Here is a 25,789-nt window from a genome sequence, read left to right as displayed (position 1 = left end):
AAAGATTTTATTTATTTATTTGACAGAGAGAGATCACAAGTAGGCAGAGAGGCAGACAGAGAGAGAGGAAGGGAAGCAGGCTCCCTGCTGAGCAGAGAGCCCGATGTGGGACTCGATCCCAGGACCCTGAGATCACGACCTGAGCCGAAGGCAGTGGCCTAACCCACTGAGCCACCCAGGCGCCCTAAAAAAATTAAAAATTTAAAAAAATTTTAAAGGGCCACCTGGGTGGCTTAGTGGGTTGTGTGGGTCATAAGCCCCACATTAGGCTCCCTGCCCAGTGGGGAGTCTGCTTCTCTGCCCCTCTCCCTGCTTGTACGCTCTCGCTCGCTCTCTCAAATATTTTTAAATATTAAATTAAAATTTAAAAATTTAAAAATAAAAATACACAAAAGCCAATTAAAAATAAAATAATAAAATAAAATAAATTGAACTAAATCCAGGTTCCCTAATTGTTTCCTTTAAAGGAGGAAAATATTTCTTAAAATCCATTAAATTAAGAACATTTTGTTGTTTATTTCACTCCAAAAGACACAACTTCCAAGAGAACAGTACACACTTTCCTTAGAAGAAATTGTCCTCCTCAGCCAAAGATTAATAAATACTATGACTGTGATCTAGACAACTGGAGAAGGGGAGGGAAAAAAAAAGAAAACATATCAGATCTAGAATATGCCAATACTGATGTATTCATGTGATGGAAAAAAAAAAAAAAACCTGGTATTCTTATTTTCTAAATCAAAACCTTAAATATATATACAAATATTGAATCATTATGTACTATACCTGAAACTAATACTCTGTATGACAATTATACCTCAGCAAAAAATTACAGTAATTTTTAAAATTACAGTAATTTAAATATTTATTTTATTTGAGAGAGAGAGTGAATGAGCATGAGCGGGAAAGGGGGCGGGTGTGGGGGCAGGCAGGAGAAGAGGGATAAGGAGGCTCCCCACTGAGCAGGGAGTCCGACGCTGGGCTCCACTGGAGGACCACTGGTTCATAACCTGAGCTAAAGGCAGATCTTTGATCAACTGAGCCACCCAGGTGACCCCCCCCCCAAAATATTTTTCTAAAGAGAAGGAAAAAACTTCACGTTTCATTAACCAACCCAAATTGTACTTGGTATATTTTAAAAGGTAGTTTTACTTCTACTTATACGACGAAAGTACTAACATGTTCGTATATAAATATGCATCTCTTGCGAATATGTGAAGCTACTATGATTATCATAACTGAAGAGAAAATAAGGCCAAATATAAAAATTCACTGACTACAGCCACCTTGTTTCTGAGAAAATCCCCATGAATCAGTTTTGATTTGAAAACAGAGATGGACTAATCTAAGAAACTGGCCCAAAGAATTGGACTGAAGAGAAATACTTTTTCGAGAAACACTATTTTTAGAGACAAACTCCAGGAACAGAACAACTGGGAAGGAAATATTTTTAAAAAACCATAAGTTGGTAATCAGTGACACTTCAAAATCATATGATTTCCCCATAGAAGCAGATTAGAAATGAAGCTTCCAAAATAATTAAAAGACTGGTTGGACAGTCAACAGCTATAAGAACACCTCGATTTCTTTCTACTGTCTTTCCCCTTACTAAGATTGAGTCAACAAATATTCATTACAAGTATTTACTGAACTGCTACTACACTGTTGGAAGCATTGGGCACATGGCAGTGATCAACACAAAGTTCTAAACCCTCAATAATTACCAATAATTAGACAAAATAATCTTACCTACTTAAACTTCTGGCATGGGGGTGGGGCAGAACATTTATAGAGCCAATGCATACACCTGAGAATACTTAAAAATATCTGATGTTCTCTTAAGGTGTCTAAAATAGTTTTAAAAGACTGATCATAATAAAGCAGAAATAAATATAAAAGCCATCAAAGTCACAATATCCACTTCCAAAAGTGGCCACTAAACTAATTAAGTCCAAGAGCCTGTCCTGGCATCTTTAAATCTGTTTCTTACTTTTAGCAACTCAAATACATGTACGAAATATTCTCTGATTTGTAAACTATTCAAAATAGGATTCTCAGTAACCTACATTAATGCATTAAATATAATTTCATTTATTGAAACAGTGATTACACACAACTAGCAGAAACAGAGTAAAAAATGGTACATCTATTTCCAAGCCAAAGTGTCACTTTGGAAAATTTCTCCTGAAAATAAGTCTTCAGCACCATGAAAACAATGATTACTTTCAGCATCATGTAAGTATTTTTTCTTAGTAACTATAATATGATAAATGCTACCTCCCTGAAACACTAACTAGAAATATCAAGAACATTAACTATTCCCAATAGAGTTTCTAAGTTTTTTTTTGTTTTTTTTTTTTTTAAGATTTTATTCCCTTACTTGAGAGAGAATGAGAGAGAGAGAAAGCAGGAGCAGGGGGAAAGGGAGAAGCAGGCTCCCCTTTGAGTAGGGGGCCAGACACGTGGCTCCACCCCAGGACCCCGCTCATGATCTGAGCCGAAGTCATATGGTTAACTGACTGAGCCACTCAGGCACCACCACCGCCCCCACGCCCGAGTTCCTAAGGTTTCAAAAAAAACAAACAAAAAAAAAGACTTCCTACTCAACAGAATTCAAATTCTCCTGTACAGAACTAACTACATTCTTGCCATAGCCAGTTTAGTGATCTATACAACAACCTAAATAATTTGATTTTCAAATACAGATGTTTTATAAGGGCACAGAAATTTGACTGTGACCTAAAGAATTCCCATCCTCCATCTTACCAGGGTATCAGATCTGGCTTCCTAAGATAAAAAATAGTTCAATTTTAATCACATAGCCTAATATTACTGAACAAGGACAGAGAAGAGGCAAAAAGGCATTACCAATGAACATGTTATGGAATCAGAATGTTAAATCTGAAAAGGATTCAGGGGACTCAAGGGATGACATGAGATACTCAAGCCCTTAGAAGAGAATAATAAAGGGAGTGCATGAGGTGCTTTCAATTAAAAAAAAAAAAAAATCACCTAAAGAAATATACGTTTACTCCAGGGGCGCCTGGGTGGCTCAGTGGGTTAAGCCGCTGCCTTGGGCTCAGGTCATGATCTCAGGGTCCTGGGATCGAGCCCCGCATCGGGCTCTCTGCTCAGCGGGGAGCCTGCTTCCTCCTCTCTCTCTACCTGCCTCTCTGCCTGCTTGTGATCTCTCTCTGTCAAATAAATAAAATCTTTAAAAAAAAAAAAAAAAGAAAAAAAAAAGAAATATACGTTTACTCCAAATAACATTGTTTTAGCTAAAATTATACCAACTCATTGAAGGCTATCTCATACTAACCATAATGTAAAGATCAATTTATTTTTTAAATGGGAAAACCAATTTAATAAATACAATTTCAGGGGGGCACCTGGGTGCTTCAGTCAGTTTAACATCGGACTCCTGCTTTCGGCTCAGGCTGTGATCTCAGGGTCGTGAGATCAAGCCCCACATCAGGCTCCATGTTAGGCAGGAGCCTGCTTGGGGTTCTCTCTCTCTCCATCTGCCCCTTCCCCTCCCCTGCCATGCAGGTACACATATTCTTTCCCACTGAAAACAAAACCAAACCAAACCATGCATACATACAATTTCAGGTTAAAATAACAAAACAAAAAAAACATGGGGCTCAAGGGGTAAGAGAAAAAGAATATTAGGTCCTTAGTTTAAAAAAAATGTTGGGTATCACTTCTGTGCACTGAGTTTCACTTATGCTTGTATCCCGAGTAACTGACACAATACCTGGGATATAGTCATGTTCAATTAAAAAGCATTTGTTGACTCAAAAGAATGAACATGTTTATAGCGGGCCTAGAACTTGTTCAGGTCTATGTATCTGGTCATCATAGTGCCCTCTGCTTCATGCCATGAAACTGTGATAATTAAAGTGTCTTGTACATCAAGTAATTATTTCATCAAATAGAACATAGGGCTATATTACCCAGGCCTTCATATCTCAAAAAATATGTACGTTATCATAAAGAAGTATTTGAATTTTGCATTACTTAGAGACTTGTTCAATTGGTTTTATCTACTGTCATTCATTAGCAATCAAGAAGAAGGCATTACATGTTTAAGGAGTTAGACTTAAGGCTCGCTTCAATATTTTTTAAGCTTGCTTGCTTATTTATTTATTCTTTCCTTCATTTATGTAATCTCTACACCCAACAAGGGGCTCAAATTCATTCGTTCGTTCATTTATTCATTCACTCATTTATTCATTCATTCATGTAATCTCTACACCCGACACGGGGCTCAAATTCACAACCCTGAGATCAATATTCTGACGGCACCAGTCAGGCGCTCTGGCTCACTACAATTCTTAGCAAGTAGAAAATATCTGAGTAGACAGTATCTGGAGGAGTTATGTAGACAGTAGCCAGTCCTATGGCATACAACAATCCAACACCTTCTTAGAGCTGTATTCTCTTACTTTTCCCATAACTACATTGAAAATTTTTTACTATTCCAGGATCCCTCAAAATTCCAAAAAAGACTTTCTAGCTTCATTTAAACTGTTCCTCCTTTACTTTCAACATTAACCCTCTCCCCAGTTCATCTTTAAATATTTGTTTTCCTGTATTTTTCTAGGAACTCCCTAAAAAGGCTGGGTTACAAAATCTCAGTTCTCCAATAAGAAATAATTTCTAAACCATGGTGTCACCCTCGACAGCCAGAGCCTGCGTCTCAGTAGGCTCCCCTGCAAAATGGATATTATCCTCACTTTCAGGTTTGGTATGCAGATTGAGAGGTAACAAATAGAAGATGCTTTGGAAACCATAACTCACTATGCAGGATGTTGAACTCTAAACCAATTATCTCCTTAAGGCTTCAGAAATTTTTTAAAAATAAAAAAAATTTTTTAAAGGAAAGAAAATTTTAAAAAATCAATTTGTTTTTTCATTTCCAAATTTTTAAAAAAGATTTTTTTTTTTTTTTTTTTTGACGAAAAGAGACACAGTGAGAGAGGGAACAGAAGCCAAGGAGTGGGAAAGGATGAAGCAGGCGTCCGCTGAGAAGGAAGCCCTACTCAGGGTTTGATCCCAGGACCCTGGGATGACGACCTGAGCCAAAGGCAGACCCCTAACGACTGAGCCATCCAGGTGCCTCTCCAAATTTGGTATTTTAAAATAAAATGAATGATACTCTAAAATAGAAGCTGTGACAAATTATAAAGTTTTACATGCAGTTTGGTGATAATGAAACAACTCTATTTGCAGATGGCAGAAAGTTATTATCCAGGATCAACAACCAAAGAATCATCTAAAAATGTTTCCCATATACCATTCCATTAACAAAATGAGACTAACTATGAAAACTGATGTTACATAAATATTAAATCCAAGCCAAAAGAATGAACCTAAAGAAGCATAATTTTAGGAGTGTCTGCTTTCAGCCCAGGTCATGATCCCAAAGTCTTGGATCGAGCCCTGAGCCAGGCCCCCTACTTAGTGAGGAAGCTGCTTCTCACTCTCCCTCTGCCCCTTTCCCCTGCTCATGATCTCATGTACTCTCAAATAAATAAAATTTTTAAAAAACAAAACTAAATTTTAGCAAAACCTTCTCCAAATTAAATATATAGTTCAAATCATCTAAGAAAATATATTTAATTGAAATAAAATTGAATAAATTAAACATTGTCAAGACGTTTACTATTTTACTATTATTGTCACCTGGAAAAAAACAGCAGCTATGTATGTGTACTGGAGAGCAAGATTCTAATCCACTGTGTATCAAATTAGTAACAGATGAAGTCCACACGATATATACGAATAAATTCAGAATGTCAAGTAGATTGAAACTGAAAAATCCCTGATTTCCTTAGTAGTCTCTGCTAAGAGTCCAGAGATCCTAGGTCATCCCTAGAATTTTTTCTTTTTTTTTTTTTTTACAGTTGTAAAAATCTATGATTCCATACAGTTTTAAAAGCAATTTTGTCTCTTCTTAGTTCCTATTTATCAAATACTGGTTCAGTAATGAATTTTTATATTTTCAATTATTTCTACCTCATTGGACTATTTTACTTACAAGGAATCATGATCACTATATACTCTATATTGCTCATTTTAAAAGTTTCTTGGAGGGGCACCTGAGTGGTGCAGCCCATGGGGGTCAGACTCTTGGTTTCTGGTAGATCATGATCTCAGCGTCCTGAGATCAAGCCCCCAGTCAGGTTCCATTCTTAGCGCCAAGTCGGCTAAGGATAAGACTATTAAGAAAAATAAACAGCATTACACTAATTCAGACCCCAAATCACTAATACATTTTAGATGAGTACAAGAACAAACTGTCTAACCTTGCTACTTGACTACTATCAAACCTCACTACTTGCTATAGTGAAGGTAATTTTCTGAGAAGCCTATTTTATTCACATGGCCCAGAGCAAATTCTTTGGGGGAGCTTGTTCACAGTGTAATCTCCTGGGGCACCTGGGTGACTCAGTTGGTTAAGTATCTGATTCTTGATCTTAACTAAGATCTCGATCTCATAGTTTTAAGTTCAAGCCCTGTGTTGGCTCCATGCTGGGTGTGAGGCCTACTTAAAAAAATAAATACAAAATAAAACAACAACAACAACAACAACAACAACAACAAAAATGTAATTTCCTGAACCCTACTCCAGACCCACTGAGTTGTGCTGGTTGGGAACCTACATTTTTAACAAGCACCCAAGTGATTCTGCAGCTCATTAGAGTTTGAAACCATTAAGTTTAATGGGAAAAGTACTGGAGTAGAGGTCAAAAGACTTGTGCATTTACAAACACAGCTCTTAGCCTTAGCAGCTGACCATGGATAAAGTTTCCCAACCTACTAAGTGACATTATCTCCCTCTTTACATATTAAGGAGGAAAATGAGACTGAATACAGGTATAAAACTTATATACCATCATGTTCAATTCCCTAGACCTCCAAATCTTTTTAAAATATGGTATACTGAGGGTATAGCAAGGAAACACTGCTTACTAGTTACAGAGCTCAAATTCAAACCCAGGTCAAATTTCAAAAGCAATCATAAACTGGTAACCTAAAAAGTGAGTCAAATTTAGGTCTTCCATATGTTTTGTTTATCCCAAATTATTTTAAACTTTGAGCCAATATTTATCAAACAGGGAATTCACCCCCACCTCCCAAAAAGAAAGAAAGATCTAGACTTCTGGTTCCTTTTAAAAAATTCAGAAGTTCTGGGGTGCCTGGATGGGTCAGTCAATTGAGCTTCTGACTCCTGATTTTGGCTTGGGTCGTGATCTCTGCAATCGAGCCTCATGTGGGGTTCTGCCATCTATGGGGAGTCTGCTTGAGATCCTCTTTCTCCCCTGCCCAACATGTGTGCGGGGGACAAATTGCTCAATTGCTGTAACAAATAAACCTTTTTTTAAAAAGGCACCTGGGTGGCTTCTAAAGAAGGTTAAGCGCCTGCCTTCAGCTCAGGTTATAATCCCAGGGTCCTAGGACCAAGCCGGACATTGGGTTCCCTGCTGTGCATGGGGCCTGCTTCTCCCTCTTCCTCTGCGGTGTTCTCACTCTCTCTCTCAAAATAAAATCTTTATAAACCTTAAAGTGCCAGCAGAGACAAATATAAAGTATGAGAAATAAAAAGGGATCGGGTGCCTCGGTGACTCAGTCATTAAGTAGCTGCCTTCGGCTCAGGTCATGATCCCAGGGTGCTGGGATGGAGCCCACAGTAGCAGGCTCCCAGCTCAGCGGAGAGCCTACTTCTCCCTCTGCCTGCTGCTTCCCCTACTTGTGCTCTCTCTGTCAAATAAATAAATAAAATCTTTAAAAAAAGGGGGGGGGTGAAATTAGAATATAAGACAAAAGTTACAGTATTTCCCCCGGCTGGAGACCAATTACCAAACATCCCTAAAAACATGGCCAAAGTTCTTATCACTCAATCTAGCCTTAAGTTTTTACTGACTATACACAAATTTATGTTAATCATGAATAATATATATGACCACTTTAAAAGCCTTAAGGAAAAAAAAAAAATCACATTCACAGCTATCTTCAATTTTTTTGGCCAGAATAACTATCGTTATTTCAATTCTATAATACTTGCATTTCTCACCACCATCGTATCTTTCCAGAGCAGAGATGTGAGCCACCACACAAACTTTAGGTACACTACAACATATTGATTAAAAGCATAGTTTGGGTACAAGTATTCTATCACTTATTTGCTATAAGGTCTCGGGCAAAAGCACTGCTCATAATGTCAATTTCCTCATCTAAAAAACAGGAATGATATCTACGTGAAAAAAGATTTAAATCAGATAATCCATTCACAAGCACTCACTGAACACTTAATAAATGCTAGTGGCTATTATAAAGGATTAATACTAAAGCCAGCGAACAAGAGCTTGCCAGTCAGACATGCATGAAGTAACTATATACTATGCTTCTTGGTTCATTTATCATCCTTCATATCTTTGTCTTCTTTTCCATTTCAATTGCCACCACTCTATTCTAAGTCCTCATCAACTCATACCCAGACAACTTTCTAAACAGTCTTCCACTCATCTTCAGACATACTTCGATCATACTAGCATTTAACTTCTACCACAGATGTCCTGGCTGGTGTACTGGAAAGAACAAGAGATCATAAATCAGAGAATTTGGGGCAAGGTTTCAGCACTATGACAAGGACATTCTGAAACCATAAACCTAACATTTCTCCACCTGTAAAATGAATTTTATTTTACTATTATTTTTAAAAGACTTTATTTATTTATTTGACAGACAGAGATCACAAGTGGGAAGAGAGGCAGGGAGAGAACAGGGGTGGGAAGCAGGCTCCCTGCTAAGCAGAGAGCCAGATGCGGGGCCAAATCCCAGGACTCTGGGATCATGACCTGAGCCAAAGGCAGAGGCTTAACCCACTGAGCCACCCAGGCGCCCCCTAGTGTGTGAGTCCTGGTATAAATCTGACTTTATTTCTTCTGGATGGCTACCCAGTTGTCCCAGCATCATATAACGGCACATCTAATATCGGTTTCAGATACCACTTGTATCATATAAAAAAGTCCTTGTATATATTTAGATCTATTTCTGGATCGTTTGTTTTCTTAAGATCTTTTTTTTTTTTTTTAACGATTTTAATTTATTTATCTGACACAGCAAGGGAGGTAACACAAGCAGGGGGAGTGGGGGAGGAAGAAGCAGGCTCCCCGCTGAGCAGAGAGCCCGATGCAGGGGTCGATGTAGGGCTCGATTCCAGGACCCTGAGATCACGACCTGAGCCGAAGGCTGACTAACCCATTGAGTCACCCATGTGTCCCTATAAAATGAATTTTAGATAAAATTATCTTTAACATCTTTTTGCTATGAAAGTCTCTCCTCTGATCAAAAACTGCCTTCGGCTTACAAAATAAAGCATTAAACTGGAGCAGTATTAAAGCCTTCTGCATTCAGTGTGGGTAGTTAAAAGCAGTTTTGAAATGTGGGGGAAAAAAAGGTTTGCATTCTGATACCCTTGTTTACTGGCTGCTTATTCTTGGGCAGCTTACTAAGCTTCTCTAAGTCTCAGTTTCTTCTGCAAAATGAGAATAACAGCAATTATCTCACAGACTTGTTGTAAGAACTAAATATTTGTTAAGTGCTTAGCACACAGTAAACAGACAGTAAGTATCTGATTTGTGCCTATTCAAACCAATTTCCCATAACTGCCTTCTACTTATGGTTTCCAAACTGCTCTTGGAGACCTAGAACTCTACTTCAACCAAAAAAACTGTGTCATCCACCAATTCCCACCCCACCTTTCATACATTAAAGTTCAACCTAAAAAAAAAAAAATATTTGGAGAGGTTCTTCTAAAAATAGTATGAAAGGTGTATGGGGAGATGAGGTAACTGGTGATGGGCACTAAGGAGGGCACGTGATATAATGAGCAACGGTGTTACATGCAACTGATGAATAACTGAACTCTACCTCTGAAACTAATGATACACTTACTACATATTAATTAGCTGCATTTAAATAAAATAAATTATAAAGAAAAGAAAAATAAATGAAAACAGTGTGAAAGTTCTATGGGCATTCCCTACTCCAGCCAGCCATGGAGTAATCACCTTGTATACATCAGTATCTCCTGTCTTTGGTAATATTCATTCCTCCCTCCTCAAGACTTCATTGTGTCATTCCTCCTTCTGAGGACTTACACCATTTACTATAAGAATCCACCCCCTTAACTCCTAAAATGAATAGCAAACTCTATAAGTAAGGGCAGTATCTTATACTATGTATACTCTCTATAATGGTCTCTTGAACGAAGTAAATATTCAATAAATGTGCAAATAACTCCATGTAATTCTTCACCAATGTCTCCTTCAAAGTAATCCACCGTGATAAAATCCAATCTGCTTCTGTAACTAGTTCACTCTCTTTTCTTAGTTAAAAGAGCGGGCGGGGGGGGGGGGGTGGGGGGGGCGCTGGCTGGCTCAGTCGAAGAACACACGACTCTTGGTCTCAGGGTTGTGAGTTTAAGCCCCAGGTTAGGGGTAGAGATTACTTAACAAAATCTTTTAAAAAGATAAATTAATATAATGAAAGTTTACCTAGATTCACTTAAAAAAAAAAGGGTACTAGAATGATAAAATAGCTTTCTGTATTAAACTGTTCCAAATTTTCATTTTAAAAACTTGCCACTTCTTTTCTAGTTATTTTGCCACAAACTTAACACATACTTAATGTCTTCTGATGTATCTTTTAAATGTGATGATCTCTATACATAGAAACAAGTAGTCCTATACGTCTATCCTCCCCCAACTACTCTTATTTCCAGTGACGAGCTTTTTCTGAGAAAAGGTATACATATAGGAACATTGATTTCAAAGTCATGCTTATACACAGCAGAGACTCAGTACCTATATGACCTTTCCAAAACTGTTCCTTCATTTATGAAACGATAATACTAATAATATTTCATTAAGTGGAACATACAAAACATTTAGATTCTAAATCAATGTTTGGCACATAATATGTACCAAGCATAATTTCCTTTTCCCAAAGGAAAATAAATTTCACAGGGAAACTAATATAAAATGACAACAACTTAGATTTTACAAAGACTCCACTCACAAAATTTATCTATGTCATTATACTATTAAAGCTTATTGGGACGCCTGGCTGGCTCAGTCAGCAGAGCATACAACCCCTGATTTTGGGGTTGTGAGTTCGAGCCCTACGCTGAGTACAGAGATTGCTTAAAAATAAAATTAAAAAAAAAAAAAAAAAAAGAAAAACTAATAAAAATAAATTTTTTTAATAAAAAAAAAATTTTTTTTAAAAAGTTAGTGAAGATCAAAAATCTAGTTTAACAAAGAAGTCTTTTTTTTTTTAAGGGGGGGGGGGGGGGGGGGTAGAGAATCTTAAGCAGAATCCATGCCCAGCACAGAGCCCAATGCTGGGTTTGATCTCACAGCCCTGAGATAATGACCTGAGCTGAAATCAAGAGTCAATGCTTAACTAAGTGACCCACTCAGGCACCCCAAGTCTAAAATGTAATAATACATATTTCTATTCTGTGCTATTGAATCCAAGTCTAGTTTTCCTTCAGTCATAAAATGTAGTAAGAACACTGTTATTACTAACTAATACAGACCCGACCCACCTATATTCACCATTTATTTGTTACCTGAAAATAGAACACGGATTGCAGGGGGGAAGGGACATATACATGAAAACAAAGAAACAACACACCCTACTTTACTACTCTGCTCTAATTTTGCCTACTCTTTTCCAAAATAATTTCCTCTATATACAGATTTTTAAAGTAAGCTCCATGCCCAGAGTGTAGCCCAACATGGAGCTTGAACTCACGACCCTGAGATCAAGACCTGAGCTGAGATCAAGGGTTGGATACTTACTAACTGAGCTACCTAGGTACCCCAACTTTTGTATTTCTAAATAGCAATGTAAGTAGGGGCGCCTGGGTGGCTTAGTCAGTTAAGCATCTGCCTTTGGCTTGGGTCATGGTCCCAGGGTCCTGGGATGGAGTCCCACGTGGGGCTCTCTGCTCAGCGGGTAGTCTGCTTCTCCTCTCCCTCTGTCTGCTTCTCAGCCTGCTTGTGCTCTCTCATTCTCTGTCAAATAAATTAAAAAAAAAAAAATCTTAAAATAAACGAATAGCAATGTAAGTGTATCAGTTTTAAAAGGATACAATAAAAAGCAACTCAGTTTCCCTCAGAGTGTGCCTTTATAAGGATTTTTCTCTGCACAGTCAAGAAAATACAAACATAAATATATAGGTATATCTCACAGGATGTACCTGTTTAAGGTTTCATACTGGAATGCTTCAGTTCATGGCTCTCAACACGATATATTCAGCCAAAGATTTTATATAGTAAAATGTTTACATTTCATTCTCAAAAATCTAATTTAGCATTTTTAAGAAAAAGGTATGTGAGTAATCTAGAACTACATTTCACATACACTAGAATTTTGGAAAAGCTTAAGTATCAACAAAAGGGAGAGACATGTTACTATACAACCATATTAATTACTTGGCAATAAAGAAGAAATGTTTAAGCCCTTTATATCCTAGCAATTAAAAAATTTTAATATTTATATATATTTTTATATTTATTTTTAAATAATATTTTTATATATTTATTTGTCAAAGAGAGCACAAGCAGGAGGAACAACAGGCAGAGGGAGAAGCAGGCAGGATTCAATCTCAAGACTCTGGGATCATGACCTGAGCCAAAGGCAGATGCTTAATCAACTGAGCTGCTTAACCGAATGAGCTACCCAGGTAACCCCTGGCAATTTTTTTTTTTTTAATTCACAAATAGACAGCTGTATTTTGAAAACTGCCTGGGGATTTGGGGATTAACAAATAACTCATTTTAAATAACGGTGAACAGGTACCTAAATAAGGTTTTCACATGGGTAGGTGGTCTGATTCTGGGGAACAAAATACTGATTTTAAGCAGGAGATATATATAAGTGTGTGTGGGTGTGTGTGTGTGTGTGTGTGTGTGTGTGTGTGTGTGTATCTATGTATGTAATTACCATAAATGGTAGTTTAATATATACCACACATTGTTCTGTACATTGTTTTCTACTTAATGTACCTTGGAAATTGTTCTACATATACCAAATACACACTAAGCTACTTCCATCCCTTTAAAGCAGCATGGTTTCCCTTTATACAATTTTAGTATTCTATTTCTTCAAATCCAAAATGCCATTAACCACAAACACAATATTCTATATGCCTGAAAGAAATTTAACAGCTGCCAATTATAACTATAATGCCACTAATAAGATGCAATTAATTTTACCTTTATTAAAAATATGCGAAAAATGTCTTGGAATCAATGATATGTGGTGGACTGTTTCCAATCTTTCATTATCACAAAACAACATGACATAATAACCTTGATGAAACATTATTTTGTGCATTTCAAAGAGTAAATGAAGAACAGAAAATCAGGATTGCTGACCTCAAGAATACATGCATTTTATTTTAAAAGATTTATATATTTGAGGGGTGAGGAGTAGAGGGAGACAGAGAACCTCAAGCGGACTTCCCGCTGAGGGTGGAGCCCAACACAGGCCTGGATCTCATGACCCCAAGATCACAACCCGAGCTAAAATCAAGAGCCAGACATCCAATTGACTGAGCCACCCAGGTGCCTCAGGATACGTGCATTTTAATCTTTAAGTAATTCAGATTGTTCTCTACAGTGGTTTACCAATTTATTCTTACTATGATGTAAATCCCTGTTTTCCCAAATTATGACCAGGGAAATTTTTTTTAACCTTTCCAATGCAGAAGTGAAAAATTGTATCTTGTGGTTACTAAAATGCATATTTCTCTTATGAAAAGAACAGACTATTTTCATACACTTAAAGATCATTTGCGAGGCACCTAGGTGGCTCAGCTGTTGAAGTCTGCCTTTGGCTTGGGTCATGATCCCAGGGTTCTGGGATTGAGCCCCACCTTGGGCTCACTGCTCTGTGGGGAGAGTGCTTCTCCCTCTCCCACTCCCCCACTTGTGTTCTCTTTCTATGTGTCTCTCTTTGTCAAATGAATAAATAAAATCTTTTTTAAAAAAAAAAAAGATCATTTGCATTACTCTTCTATAAACAACATTTATATCATCTCTTTAGGCTATAAGTCTTTCATGCAACAGATAAATACATGAAGGAAACTTGTCCTTTGTCTATAATGAGATATTGCAAATATTTTCCCCATTTGTTATTTGTTTTTTCTTTTGTTTTATTTACAATGAATATAGTAAAATGTATCCTTTTTTAATGGCTTCTGGGTTTGGGGTTAAACTTAGAAGAGGTCTAGGGGTACCTGGGTGGCTCAGTGGGTTAAAGCCTCTGCCTTCGGCTCAGGTCATGATCCCAGGGTGCTGGGATCGAGCCCCACATCGGGCTCTCTGCTCAGCAGGGAGCCTGCTTCCTCCTCTCTCTCTCTGCTTGCCTCTCTGCCTACTTGTGATGTCTGTCTAATAAATAAATAAAATCTTTAAAAAAAGAAAAGAAGAGGTCTACATCCATACCACCTTGAACATGCCCAATCTCATCTAAACTTAAAAATGTTCTCATTCTAAGACAACTGTCATATGAGCTCTCTGATATGAGGAATTTGAGAAGTAGGGTGGGGGATTATAGGGGGGTAGGGAGGGAAAAAATGAAACAAGATGGGATCAGGAGGGAGACAAACCATAAGAGACTCAATCTCAGGAAACAAACTGAGGGTTGTTGGAGGGTGGGGAGCGGAGGGATAGAGTGGCTGGGTTATGGACACTGGGGAGAATATGTGCTATGGTGAGTACTGTGAATTGTTTAAGACTTATGATTCACAAACCACTACCCCTGAAGCAAATAATACCTTATGTGGATTTTAAAAAAATCCTTATTCCAACATTAAGGAAACTCTATGCCCAATGTGGGGCTTGAACTCATGACCTCAAGATCAAAAGTCACATGTGCTACCGACTGAGCCAACCAGGTGCTCCTTCAACATTATTTTTATTTGTTTTTTCAAGATTTTTATTTATTTTATTTGTCAGAGAGAGAGACAGAGAGACAGCACAAGCAGGGAGAGTGGCAGGCAGAGTGAGAAGCAGACTCCCCACTGAGCAAGGAGCCTGATGCAGGACTCGACACCAGGACCCTAGGATCATGACCCAAGCCAAAGGCAGCCACTAAACCAAATGAGCCACCCAGGCATGACTCCAACATTATTTTTAAAATAATAATTACTGGGGTGCCTATGTGGCTCAGTTGGTTAAATGTCTGTCTTCGGAGGCGCCTGGGTGGCTCAGTCGGTTAAGCGTCTGCCTTCGGCTCCGGTCATGATCCCAGGGTCCTGGGATAGAGCCCCACATCGGGCTCTCTGCTCAGCAGGGAGCCTGCTTCCCCCTCCCTCTCTCTGCCTCTCTGCTACTTGTGATCTCTGTCTCTCTCTGTTAAATAAATAAATAAAATATTAAAAAAAAAAAAAAAAAAGTCTGTCTTCGGCTTGCATCATGATCCCAGGGTCCTAGGATGGAGTCCCACATCGGGCTCCCAGCTCAGCGGGGAGCCTATTTCTTCCTCTCCCTCTGCCCCTCCCTCTCTACTTGTGCTCTCTCTCAAATAAAATCTTTAAAAGTAAATAAAGTAAAATAATTATCCCAGTGCACGCCCTAACGATATTATTTTTTTTTAACATTTAAATATTTTATCCATCTTGAATATACGTCAGGGTAAGGCAACACAGTGAGGATCCAACTTTTTTTTTCTGGGTGGCTCACCAGTTTTCCCAATGTCACTGTTAAGTGATTGAGGCTCTTCTTAGATTGTGCAAATTAGGCTCAGAAGCGGCAATAACTAATGATCTCAGAATTAGTGAAACAGACACCAAAATAAGGGGTTCACAGACCCTAAAATGCACAGAGCACTAAAAATACATATCCAGGGGCGCCTGGGTGGCTCAGTGGGTTAAGCCGCTGCCTTCGGCTCAGGTCATGATCTCAGGGTCCTGGGATCGAGTCCCGCATCGGGCTCTCTGCTCAGCAGGGAGCCTGCTTCCCTCTCTCTCTCTCTGCCTGCCTCTCCGTCTACTTGTGATCTCTCTCTGTCAAATAAATAAATAAAAATCTTTTAAAAAAATAAATAAATAAATAAATAAATAAATAAATAAAAATACATATCCAGGAGTCAATTATCTAGCACATACGGAGGACATTATAGCTACTATACTGTAAATTCTGGGAAATACAGACTAGCAAGACAGTGTTTCTCTACTTTTTTTTTTTTTTTTTTTTAAGATTTTATTTATTTATTTGGTAAAGTGAGTGTGGGCAGGGGGAGCAGCAAAGGGAGAGTGAGAAGCAGGCTCCCTGCTGAACAGGGGGCCCCATGTAAGGCTAAATTCCAGTACCCTGGGATCATGACCTGAGCCGAAGGCAGACACTTAACCAACTGAGCCTCCCAGGTGCCCCTCTATTTTTTTTTTTTATTATATTTAGGTTTCTGATTAAGACCTAAAGATGGGGGGCACCTGGCTGGCTCAGTCAGTGAGTGTGCAACGCTTGATCTCAGGTTGTGAGTTCAAGCCCCACAACGGGCGTACAGGTTACTTCAAGTCGGTAAGAAAAAAGAACCTACAGATGGATTATCTCCAATTCAATTCGAACATCTAAATCTACACAGCAGGGGTGTTAACAGCAATCAGCATCTACATGGCATTTTATAGTTTTTATAAAGGGAGTTCATAATTTATATTAATTTACTTCACCCCATAACTGAATAAATGAGCAAAGATTTTATTGGACTGAAATTTACTGGACTTAAAAAATAACTCCGTGGGACGCCTGGGTGGCTCAGTTAGTTAAGCAGCTGCCTTCGGCTCAGGTCATGATCCCAGCATCCTGGGATCGAGTCCCACATCGGGCTCCTTGCTCGGCGGAGAGCCTGCTTCTCCCTCTGCCTGCCATTCTGTCTGCCTGTGCTCGCTCTCTCTCCCTCTCTCTCTGACAAATAAATAAAAATCTTAAAAAACAAAACAAAACAAAACTCCGTGATGGTAACTTGTCCCTTTACTTAAAGTAAGAGGCAGAGCCAAACTCAAACCTAGATCTTGTATTTCGAAATGCTGCTCACACTGCCTTCACATCCTACACCAAGTACTTTTACACAAAACTAGACAAGATTCCTTACACTCAATGAACTTGGAGTCAATTACATATTCAGACTGATCACATACTTAATTCTAAGCACGAAAAGAGTACATAAAAGTATAAAACTCAAGAAACCTTCAAAGATCTACAATAGTTTAAAAGAACAAGACTGGGGGAACAGGAACAATTTCTTACCTACTCTGTCCCTTGCTTATGCTCTTTATAGCCAGTATAGCTAGAATGCATTATTATCTCAGTAATTATGCATTGGTTGTCTGTTACTGATTGAACCTTCTAGACAGGGTGAGCTATGAAACAATATCAGACCCCATCCATTTTTCCCAGGGGCTGAACTTTTGCTTGTGATTTAAAAACAAAAAAACAAAAAACACCAAATCATCAAAAAGCACCCAGACAATGCAACAAAGGGAGTTTAGGTACCCCACGTCTGGTCTGGGCTACACCTACTGACTACACATTTCACAGCAAAATAAAGATTTGAGCCGCATTCTATTCCATTTCATTTTTTTTTTTAAAGACTTTTATTTATTTGACAGAGAGAGAGAGATCACAAGTAGGTAGAGATACCATTTGTCTTGCATCACGCTAACTTTTTTTTTTTTAACAGCCTCGAGAAAATCTTTTTGTGATAGATTTTCTTTGAGAAAATTAATCTTGCTTCCTCCTGGCCTTAAGATTTTTTTTTTAAAGATTTTATTTATTTATTTGACAGAGATCTCAAATAGCTAAAGAGGCAGGCAGAGAGAGAGGGAAAAGCAGGCTCCCTGCTGAGCAGAGAGCCTGATGCAGGGCTTGATCCCAGGACCCTGAGATCATGACCTGAGCTGAGGGCAGAGGCTTAACCGACTGAGCCACCCAGGCACCCCTCCATTCCATTTTAAACCTTCCAGAAGGTTATAAAACAATTTCAAGAAACAAATCTAGTCCAACTGCCACAAAATACAACTATCATTCACTCACTGTTGCTTTATTCCAAATTCAATACATCCTCTGCCTCTACAATAAATAATTGTCCATAAGAAATTGTCTTTTCTCTGTGTTGTTCCCTTCAGACACCTTGTCAACATATCTTTTCTACAAGTCTTTTTTTTAAATACTAGCAATCACTTATCTGCCACACACAATGAAAGTTCTTTTTTTAAACTTCTGAACTATCTTAATACTAAGGGAGAAAAAAAGTGGTAAGAATTAAGGAAATTTGAGTACAAAAATAAACCCAATTTATAAAGTACAAATCTCTACCATGCCACAGATAATCTCATTCCAGAGTCAGCATACCCTATTCCCCAATCTATCCAGTGACAAGATATTTGCACTGTAACCTCCAAGGATGACACTCTTTGTAAAAACCTTGGATGAATAATAAATAATTTTTATTTTTTTTAAGATTTATTTATTTGAGAGAGAGAGAGAAAAGGAGAGGGGTGGAGGGGTGGGGAAGAGGGAGAAGCAGACTCCCCGCTGAGCCGGGAACTAGACTAGGGTTCCATCCTAGGACCATGATATCATGACCCAAGCCGAGGGCAGACACTTAACCAACTGAGTGAGCCACCCAGGCACCTCTCGTAGAAATAATTTTTAAATGTTAACAAAATATCCTGAAGAGATCAGGTTTAAATTTTAGTGGATGGCTTTTTTTTTTTTTAAGATTTTATTTATTTGACAGAGAGAGAGATCATAAGTAGAGAGGCAGGCAGAGAGAGAGGGAGAAGCAGGCTCCCCGCTGAGCAGAGAGCCCAATGGGGGACTTAATCCCAGGACCCTGAGATCATGACCTGAACCGAAAGCAGAGGCTTAACCCACTGAGCCACCCAGGTGCCCCAGATAACCATTTTCTTCAATGGTTATCTGTAGTAAAGGTTTGGTACAATGAAAAAAAATCTGTCATATTACATGCCACATGTAATATGGCCACATTCTAGGTTAGATCATGTGGTTATTACAGAGACAACTATGCAAGAGAAGTATGCACACTGCTCAATCTGACACTAAAAAAATAAAGATCCATTTACAAGACCATTAAACTCAGCCTTTAACATTGGTAATACAATAAGATTCCCTTCTTCTCCAGGGTAAAGATACAGTACCAGCCATTCAAAACAGATGGGCTTTGCACAATAATTGTGAATTTAGTGAACACTACTGATGGTAGTGTTAAAATGTTTAAGTCACGTTTAAGATGAGGGGTGCCTGGGTGGCAAATTCATGATCTCAGCTGCCTGGGATCCAGCCTGCATTGGGCTCCCTGCGAGGCAGGGAGTCTGCTTCTCCCCCTCCCTGCTCTTATGCTCTTGCTCACTCACGTGCTCTCTCTCTCCCTCTCAGATAAATAAATAAAATCTTTTAAAAACATAAAAATAACAAAATGGTTAAGATGGAAAAAGAAAGTTAAGATGGTAATTTTACATTATGTGCATTTTACCACAATTAAAAAGAAAAAAAAAAGATACGGACTTCAAATTCCCTTTGTAATTTAGATGAATAAGGGACTCAAGATTAATTAAATGTTTACTATATGCCTGCAACCATGAAGATGGGAGTTAAAATATGAATAAAAACTCTTTTCAAGGAGCTCAAAGCTCAAAACACAACCAAAATTCTACAGTTTTGTTTGTTTTTTAGTACTCATTTATTTACTTGATAGAGAGAGCCAGAGAGCACAAACACGGGAACTGGCAGAGGGAGAAGGAGAAGCAGGCTCCCCATTGAGCAGGGAGCCTGATGCAGGCTGATCCCAGGATCCTGGGACCATGACGCAAGCGAAGGCAGACACTCAACCGACTAAACCACCCAGGTGCCCCTACAGTATTCTTAAGGTAAAAATTAAATTTTTCTATCACTGAAAAACAAGTGAGTATTCAATTATCTTCCTTTTCTTAAATTCACTTTCTCTTACTCTTTCTTTTCCTCTGCTAGGTGTAGTCTCTAATGCTTACAAATGAAAAATTCTGGGATTCAAACAGATTTGCTCTTAACTGTATTTTTTGTACCAACTCATTTTGAATTCACTGAGAAAACAAGTTTAATTGTAATCAAATCTTTCTATCTCCCCCCCAAAACAGATTACTGCTTAATAATAAATACTAATTTTAATAGAACTACTATGATTATAATTTAAAAAGCAAAGGTTTTAGTGGGCACTTGGGTAGCTCAGTCAGCTGAGAGTCCAACTCTTGGTTTCAGCTCAGGTCATGATCTCAGGGTCGTGAAATCGAGCCCCTCATCAGGCTCCACACTCAGTACGGAGTCTGCTTGTCCCTCTCCCTCTGCTCCTCCCTCCCACCCCCGCTCTCTCGCAAAAAAAATAAAATCTTAAAAAAAAAAAGCAAAGGTTTTAGAGACTAGAACATTCCACTTTATGCCCTATCCTGTGCCCTTAACACACACAACTGAGTTGATTAGACTTCCTAAACTGTAAAAATCTATTTCCAAAACTCAAAGAATTAGTCTATAAAAGTACACCTCTCCCCAAAGATCCCTTTATACAATGAGACCCCTCCCCGTGACCAGAAGTAGTAGTGCAATGATTCCCATCATTTCTGAAGTAGTGTTCACATCCACGAAGAATAAACAGTAGCTCATGAACATGAAGGAGCTAAAAAGTGAACGGAGTTGGTTTCCAACTAACAAGTACTCAAAAACAGAAATGTTAGTATTTTGTTTTTATCCAAATGATTACTATAGTTAAAAGAAAAATAAATTCAATGGAAATTTTAAGTCATATATTTTCCAGAGCCTGATCTGAACCTGAGAAATTGACCTCTGCTCGGAGAGTCTTAGGAAACAACTTCTGCTTCCATTTTTTGTTTCATGTGGGTTAATTCTTCTCTCTACTACTATGTGGATTCTGACTGCAGAGAAAAAGAACCATGGGCAATCATCAGCTTCAGGAAGAATTTGAAAAGGCAAAAATTAAATTCTGCTGTTGAATGGCTCCTTTTATAATACTGAAGCTACAATACAACATCGCTAAATGACACAAAGAAAGCACACTCTGAGACAGTGTGTTTCTTTTACTCCACCCACCCATCACCCATCACCCCCACCAAAAAAATTTAAAACCAGTCCAGCCGTACATACACAATGTTTGACCTGAAAGTATTCATGACACAGCAGTTTACTCTTGCAAACTATTAGCACAATAGTAACTTAAAATACAGTTATAGGAAAAATACAGACTGTTCTAGGGGAGAAAAGGCAGGGGGAAAAAGCCCAAACACTTAAGAAAAAAAAAAAAAAAAAGACAATCAATATATTCAAGCATAAGATCAAATCAAAAACACTGTTTTTTCTTTCTTTCTTTTTGTACATTTAAAAAACTTACCCTGAAGAGATTTTCCCAATCCCTGGCCCAGCTTCCACCCATGTTTCTGGAGTAAGCGATGTCCAATATTATCCTGACAGACAGAACAGAGAGACAAACCAAAAATATTCCAATAATATATTCTTCCCTTCCTAGTGACATTTAAACAGGTGATGAGCAAGAGATAATTCTACATATTGCATGCAAAAAGATGCTAATAATAGGGTAAATGTGCCCAATAAAGGGGGCATTAATGTAAAAAGAAATGCTGGCCAATATTTTATATGGGAAGAACATAGGGGTAAGGGTCTTTCTGATGGTGTGCTGGGCAACTTTTGTACATAACACTTCAAAAAGGAGAAAAAAGGTAAGGGAAAAGGGGAAGAATACATTTATGAAGTTTAAAACTAACATTAAAAAGCATAAAATCAAGGTACTTATACAATCATATCCACCACCTAGACAGCACCACTTTAAGATTTTTTTTTTTTTTTTAAAGAAAATCTACACTGTGTTTAGTTATTTTGTTTATGTGTCAGGCTTTCATGATACAAAGTAAGTTGTAAGTGTAAGACTGCCCCACCACTAGAAATGAAAACACAATCAGAGCAAAATCCAGGCTAGACTTGATTGGTTTTTTTATAATATATATATATATATATAAAAAATATATAAATATTTAACTAGCATGCAGCCAATATTAAACTGAAAAAACAGTGAGGTTAGTAAAACAAGAAATTAAATTGATTAAACAGAAAAATAAAATGAGCTCAAGCACAGACTGAGTGATGCATTTCAACATGTAATCTAACAAAAATGCTAAAATGTTAGAATGAAACAGGCCTAGCAATAAGTTAACAGTAAAGAACCATTAGTGCATGTAGGGGGAAAAAATCAATATACATAATGTCTCATCTTCCTAGGAGCACATCAGAAAAGGTATTTTAATGTAAACTGTATGAAAAGACACCAGAAACAACAATTAATGTCAGCTTCTGTGTAAGGGTTCAAGATCTTAGACACCTCTGCATACCTTTGTCCCGTTTGCTTTTTACAAATATTGTGAAGTATGGAGACGAAATTAATATAACCATTAACTACGTCAGCTAAAATGCTCCTGAACTCATGGGAACATTTTCAAATAACAAACACAAAGGGTTCTCTATGCATTAAAATGTAATTTATAGTACTAAGCTGGTATCACCATTTAAAAATAATCTATTTCCTAAAAAAAACCACAAAAAAACAAAAAGCCCAACAACAAAAAATATACACACACAAAAAGAAAATAATCTATTTCCTGAATCCATCTAAAAAGTTAAAGCCACAAATTACTGATTTAAAATCAAACATCTGTTAAAACTGTTTTTTATCTTCTAGCTCCATATTCATTGATAAAATGGTCTTTAGAATTATAGAAGAAAAAAAATTATTTTACTGTTATTTTTCTTTTCAGACGGTAAATTAGAAGAGGAAGATTAAGCCTCCCCTATGTTCTGTTTAAGTTGGGGGCTGTGGGGACAGTTTCCTTCCACAAGTTTATGACATGCAAACTGCAAACAGGAAAACTTGGCTGATCAACTGATTACTTCAATGATCAGGCCGGGGGGGGGGGGGGGAGGCGGGAGGGGGGAGTGAAGATCTCAGTACTTTTTTAAAAACAAAAAAGGAGGCAAACAATAATGGAAAATCTGTTTCAAAAAAAAAAAAAGAGGAAGAAAATTTGTTTCTAAAACAAGATACTCTTGTTTTAAACATATAGATACAATATCAATATGGTACACAAAAGGTCACTAGAAATTACTTTTTGCCAGGAACTAAAAGAATTTGAAAATGCCATGGTTATGTATAAACCCAGTTGATGACTTCCACATTACTAGAATTAAAAAACCTAAAAAATAATTAAAGTCTTAATACAAGTAGTGTTAGCAGAAAATGAAGAGGACTTTATTATCCTACCATAAATATAAACTTACCTGTACATAAAATCCTTACTTTCTATCATAACTCCTACAAGTAAGTAACTATGGAAAGGACAAGGATAGCAGAATGACTCTAAGATTACGTAGTTGACTAAATTGTTGTTTAATATTTTAATCAGCTACTTTTATAACTATAATTTTACAACTATACTTGGCACAGAGATTTAGGATATTAAACCATGCTGACAAAAATTGCTGCCCTCTTTTTTTATTTAAGAAAACTCAATCTTTGGCTAAGTGGAGATGAGACATTATGCTGACTGTGTTATATTATGAATGCACTAAAATAAACAGACAGATGAAGCAGTATGCTATTTCCAAAAGCAGTGCAAGTGGAGTGAAAGCATTTCCATACGAACCTGGCTTTAAAAACTGGGCTGTCAAAAGAACAGTTAAATGTAACACAAAGTAAGAAACTGTCCAATCACTAATGGTCGTTTTTTTTTTTTTTTTGTCTTGTTTTCAATTCACTGCTTGCAATTAATGTATTTATTAAAGAAGAGTGAAAGCATAAGTAAATTCACGAGTCAAGACCAGCTGAGAGATTCAAGAGCAGCGTGTTGTGACTGACAACAGTGAAAGGAAAAGCAAATGTTAAAGGGAGAGGAAGAAAAAAGAAAACTTTAGGGATTATACACATTAGCACCACTTTTACAAAACCACTCAAGATGGCTGTCACCTCAAAAAAAAAAAAAAGCTATTGATACAAAATGATAGTGGCATTTCTCAAACTTTAGGTGAAAACTGTTCTTTAATTAAATTTATATTCCTAATTATTAACAAGGAACAGAATGTCAGGGTCTATATTAAAATTACCATGCCACTCACTCTATGTCCTTATGGTTACAACAAAAGGCAACAGAAACAATGGACATATCTCTCCCAGAACCTCTTCCCCTTAAGTGAATGACTAATACAGAAAATCTGGACCTTTCCTATCATTCCAGACTACCTGCTTTTGGAGGAAAAAAGGCAGCTCTGTGACTCTGCAGAAAGGGCTAGTATTCAGTATGGTCCCTTTTCCTACCAAAAGAAGAAAAGAAGTTTTATAAACACTTGTCAAAAATCCAATAGGCTTAGGGATAATGGATAACACAAGGAAGACACACCAAAATACCTCAAAACAAAGTAGAACAAAGCAGACTTGCCTATCTCTGAAATGACCAAGATGTTCACGGAACATTCACAGTGAAAGAACAAGGAACTCACTCATAAGCCTGTGAAAACAGTAATCTCCTATCTCTATCTGGAGTTGTGATTTTGCTAATTATTCCCATGGATTATTATTTATGACAATAAATTGGAGTAAGTGATTTAAAGCTCCAACAGGTAACCTAGACATAACAAGGGCAATGAGCACTAAATTTACCTCCAAGTAGTAGCATTTTACTATTTCAGTCACTTTAGTAGTGACTAAAAAATCTTTTAAAAATAAAAAAATAAAAAAACAAAAAAATCTTTCAGTGTTTGATTTTAAAATAAAATACATAATTTGAGGTTTAATTATAATGTCATAGAACCAAAAATAAGTAACAGAATTCTTTTTCGTTTATAACACTGTCTGGTTTATAACTGACAAAGGGGCATGACAGTAACAGGCTGTTTTAAATTAAATGCACATGGAAGAACTGCAGGACAATTCCACCTACCTACCCACCTACCTACCTATTTAAGTAAACTCTGCCCCCAACGTGGGGCTCAAGCTTATGACCCCAAGATCAAGAGTTGCATGTTCTATGAACTGAGCCAGCCAGGCACATCAAGGCAAATACTCGTTCTAAATTAACTGATAAAGCAACTGACCTTTGCCCAAGGGAGGCAGGCAAAAAACTGGGTTCCACTTAATTCACAGAGTTACCACAAGCTATTTGTTACTCTCTGTACTCAAGACCAAAATGGTGGCAGTGTGGCATTTTCTTTGGTTAGGCATGAATTTCTTAATTCTGGTCAAACCATGAAACTGAACTGAAAACCCAAACTTTTTACACCTACTACCTCAGTTGGCCTTTTTTCTTTTCTATTTCTAAAGTTAAATCTATAACTAAAGTGCTATATTTTTACTCTTTGTTCCCTTCTATGATATGTGTAAGAAAGGAAAATATAATTTTTAAATGGGAACATCTCTGAAAGCAAGAAATGTAAGTTATTATAAACTATCAACATGCTGAAACACAATACCAGAAAAAACAAAAACAACAAAAAACCTCATTATTATTTCAGCCATTCCTCAATACTTGTATTATTATCAAGCAGAAAATTTTCCCAAGAAATTTTCTCTGCTCCATAAACTATATTCCATCATAATAACAATGACTATTTTGGCAACAGCACCACCAATCTGTAAAATG

The 25,789-nt window shown here is 37.4% G+C and overlaps 1 protein-coding gene across 1 annotated transcript in view; it reads right to left on the bottom strand.

The window, feature by feature from the left end:
• The window catches only part of LOC111158121 (G-patch domain containing 8), a 108,172-nt gene that overhangs the window by 54,653 nt on the left and 27,730 nt on the right, over positions 1-25,789 (bottom strand). The window contains exon 3 of the mRNA XM_022519984.1: positions 21,481-21,553. Within this exon, the coding sequence (XP_022375692.1) occupies positions 21,481-21,553 (73 nt within the window). The remainder of the gene's footprint in view (positions 1-21,480; positions 21,554-25,789) is intronic.

The sequence above is a fragment of the Enhydra lutris genome, unplaced genomic scaffold (assembly GCF_002288905.1).
Source record: "Enhydra lutris kenyoni isolate GAN:26980312 unplaced genomic scaffold, ASM228890v2 scaffoldscaffold57, whole genome shotgun sequence".
Taxonomy (NCBI): Eukaryota; Metazoa; Chordata; class Mammalia; order Carnivora; family Mustelidae; genus Enhydra; species Enhydra lutris.
This window is presented reverse-complemented; position numbering and strand designations above follow the sequence as displayed.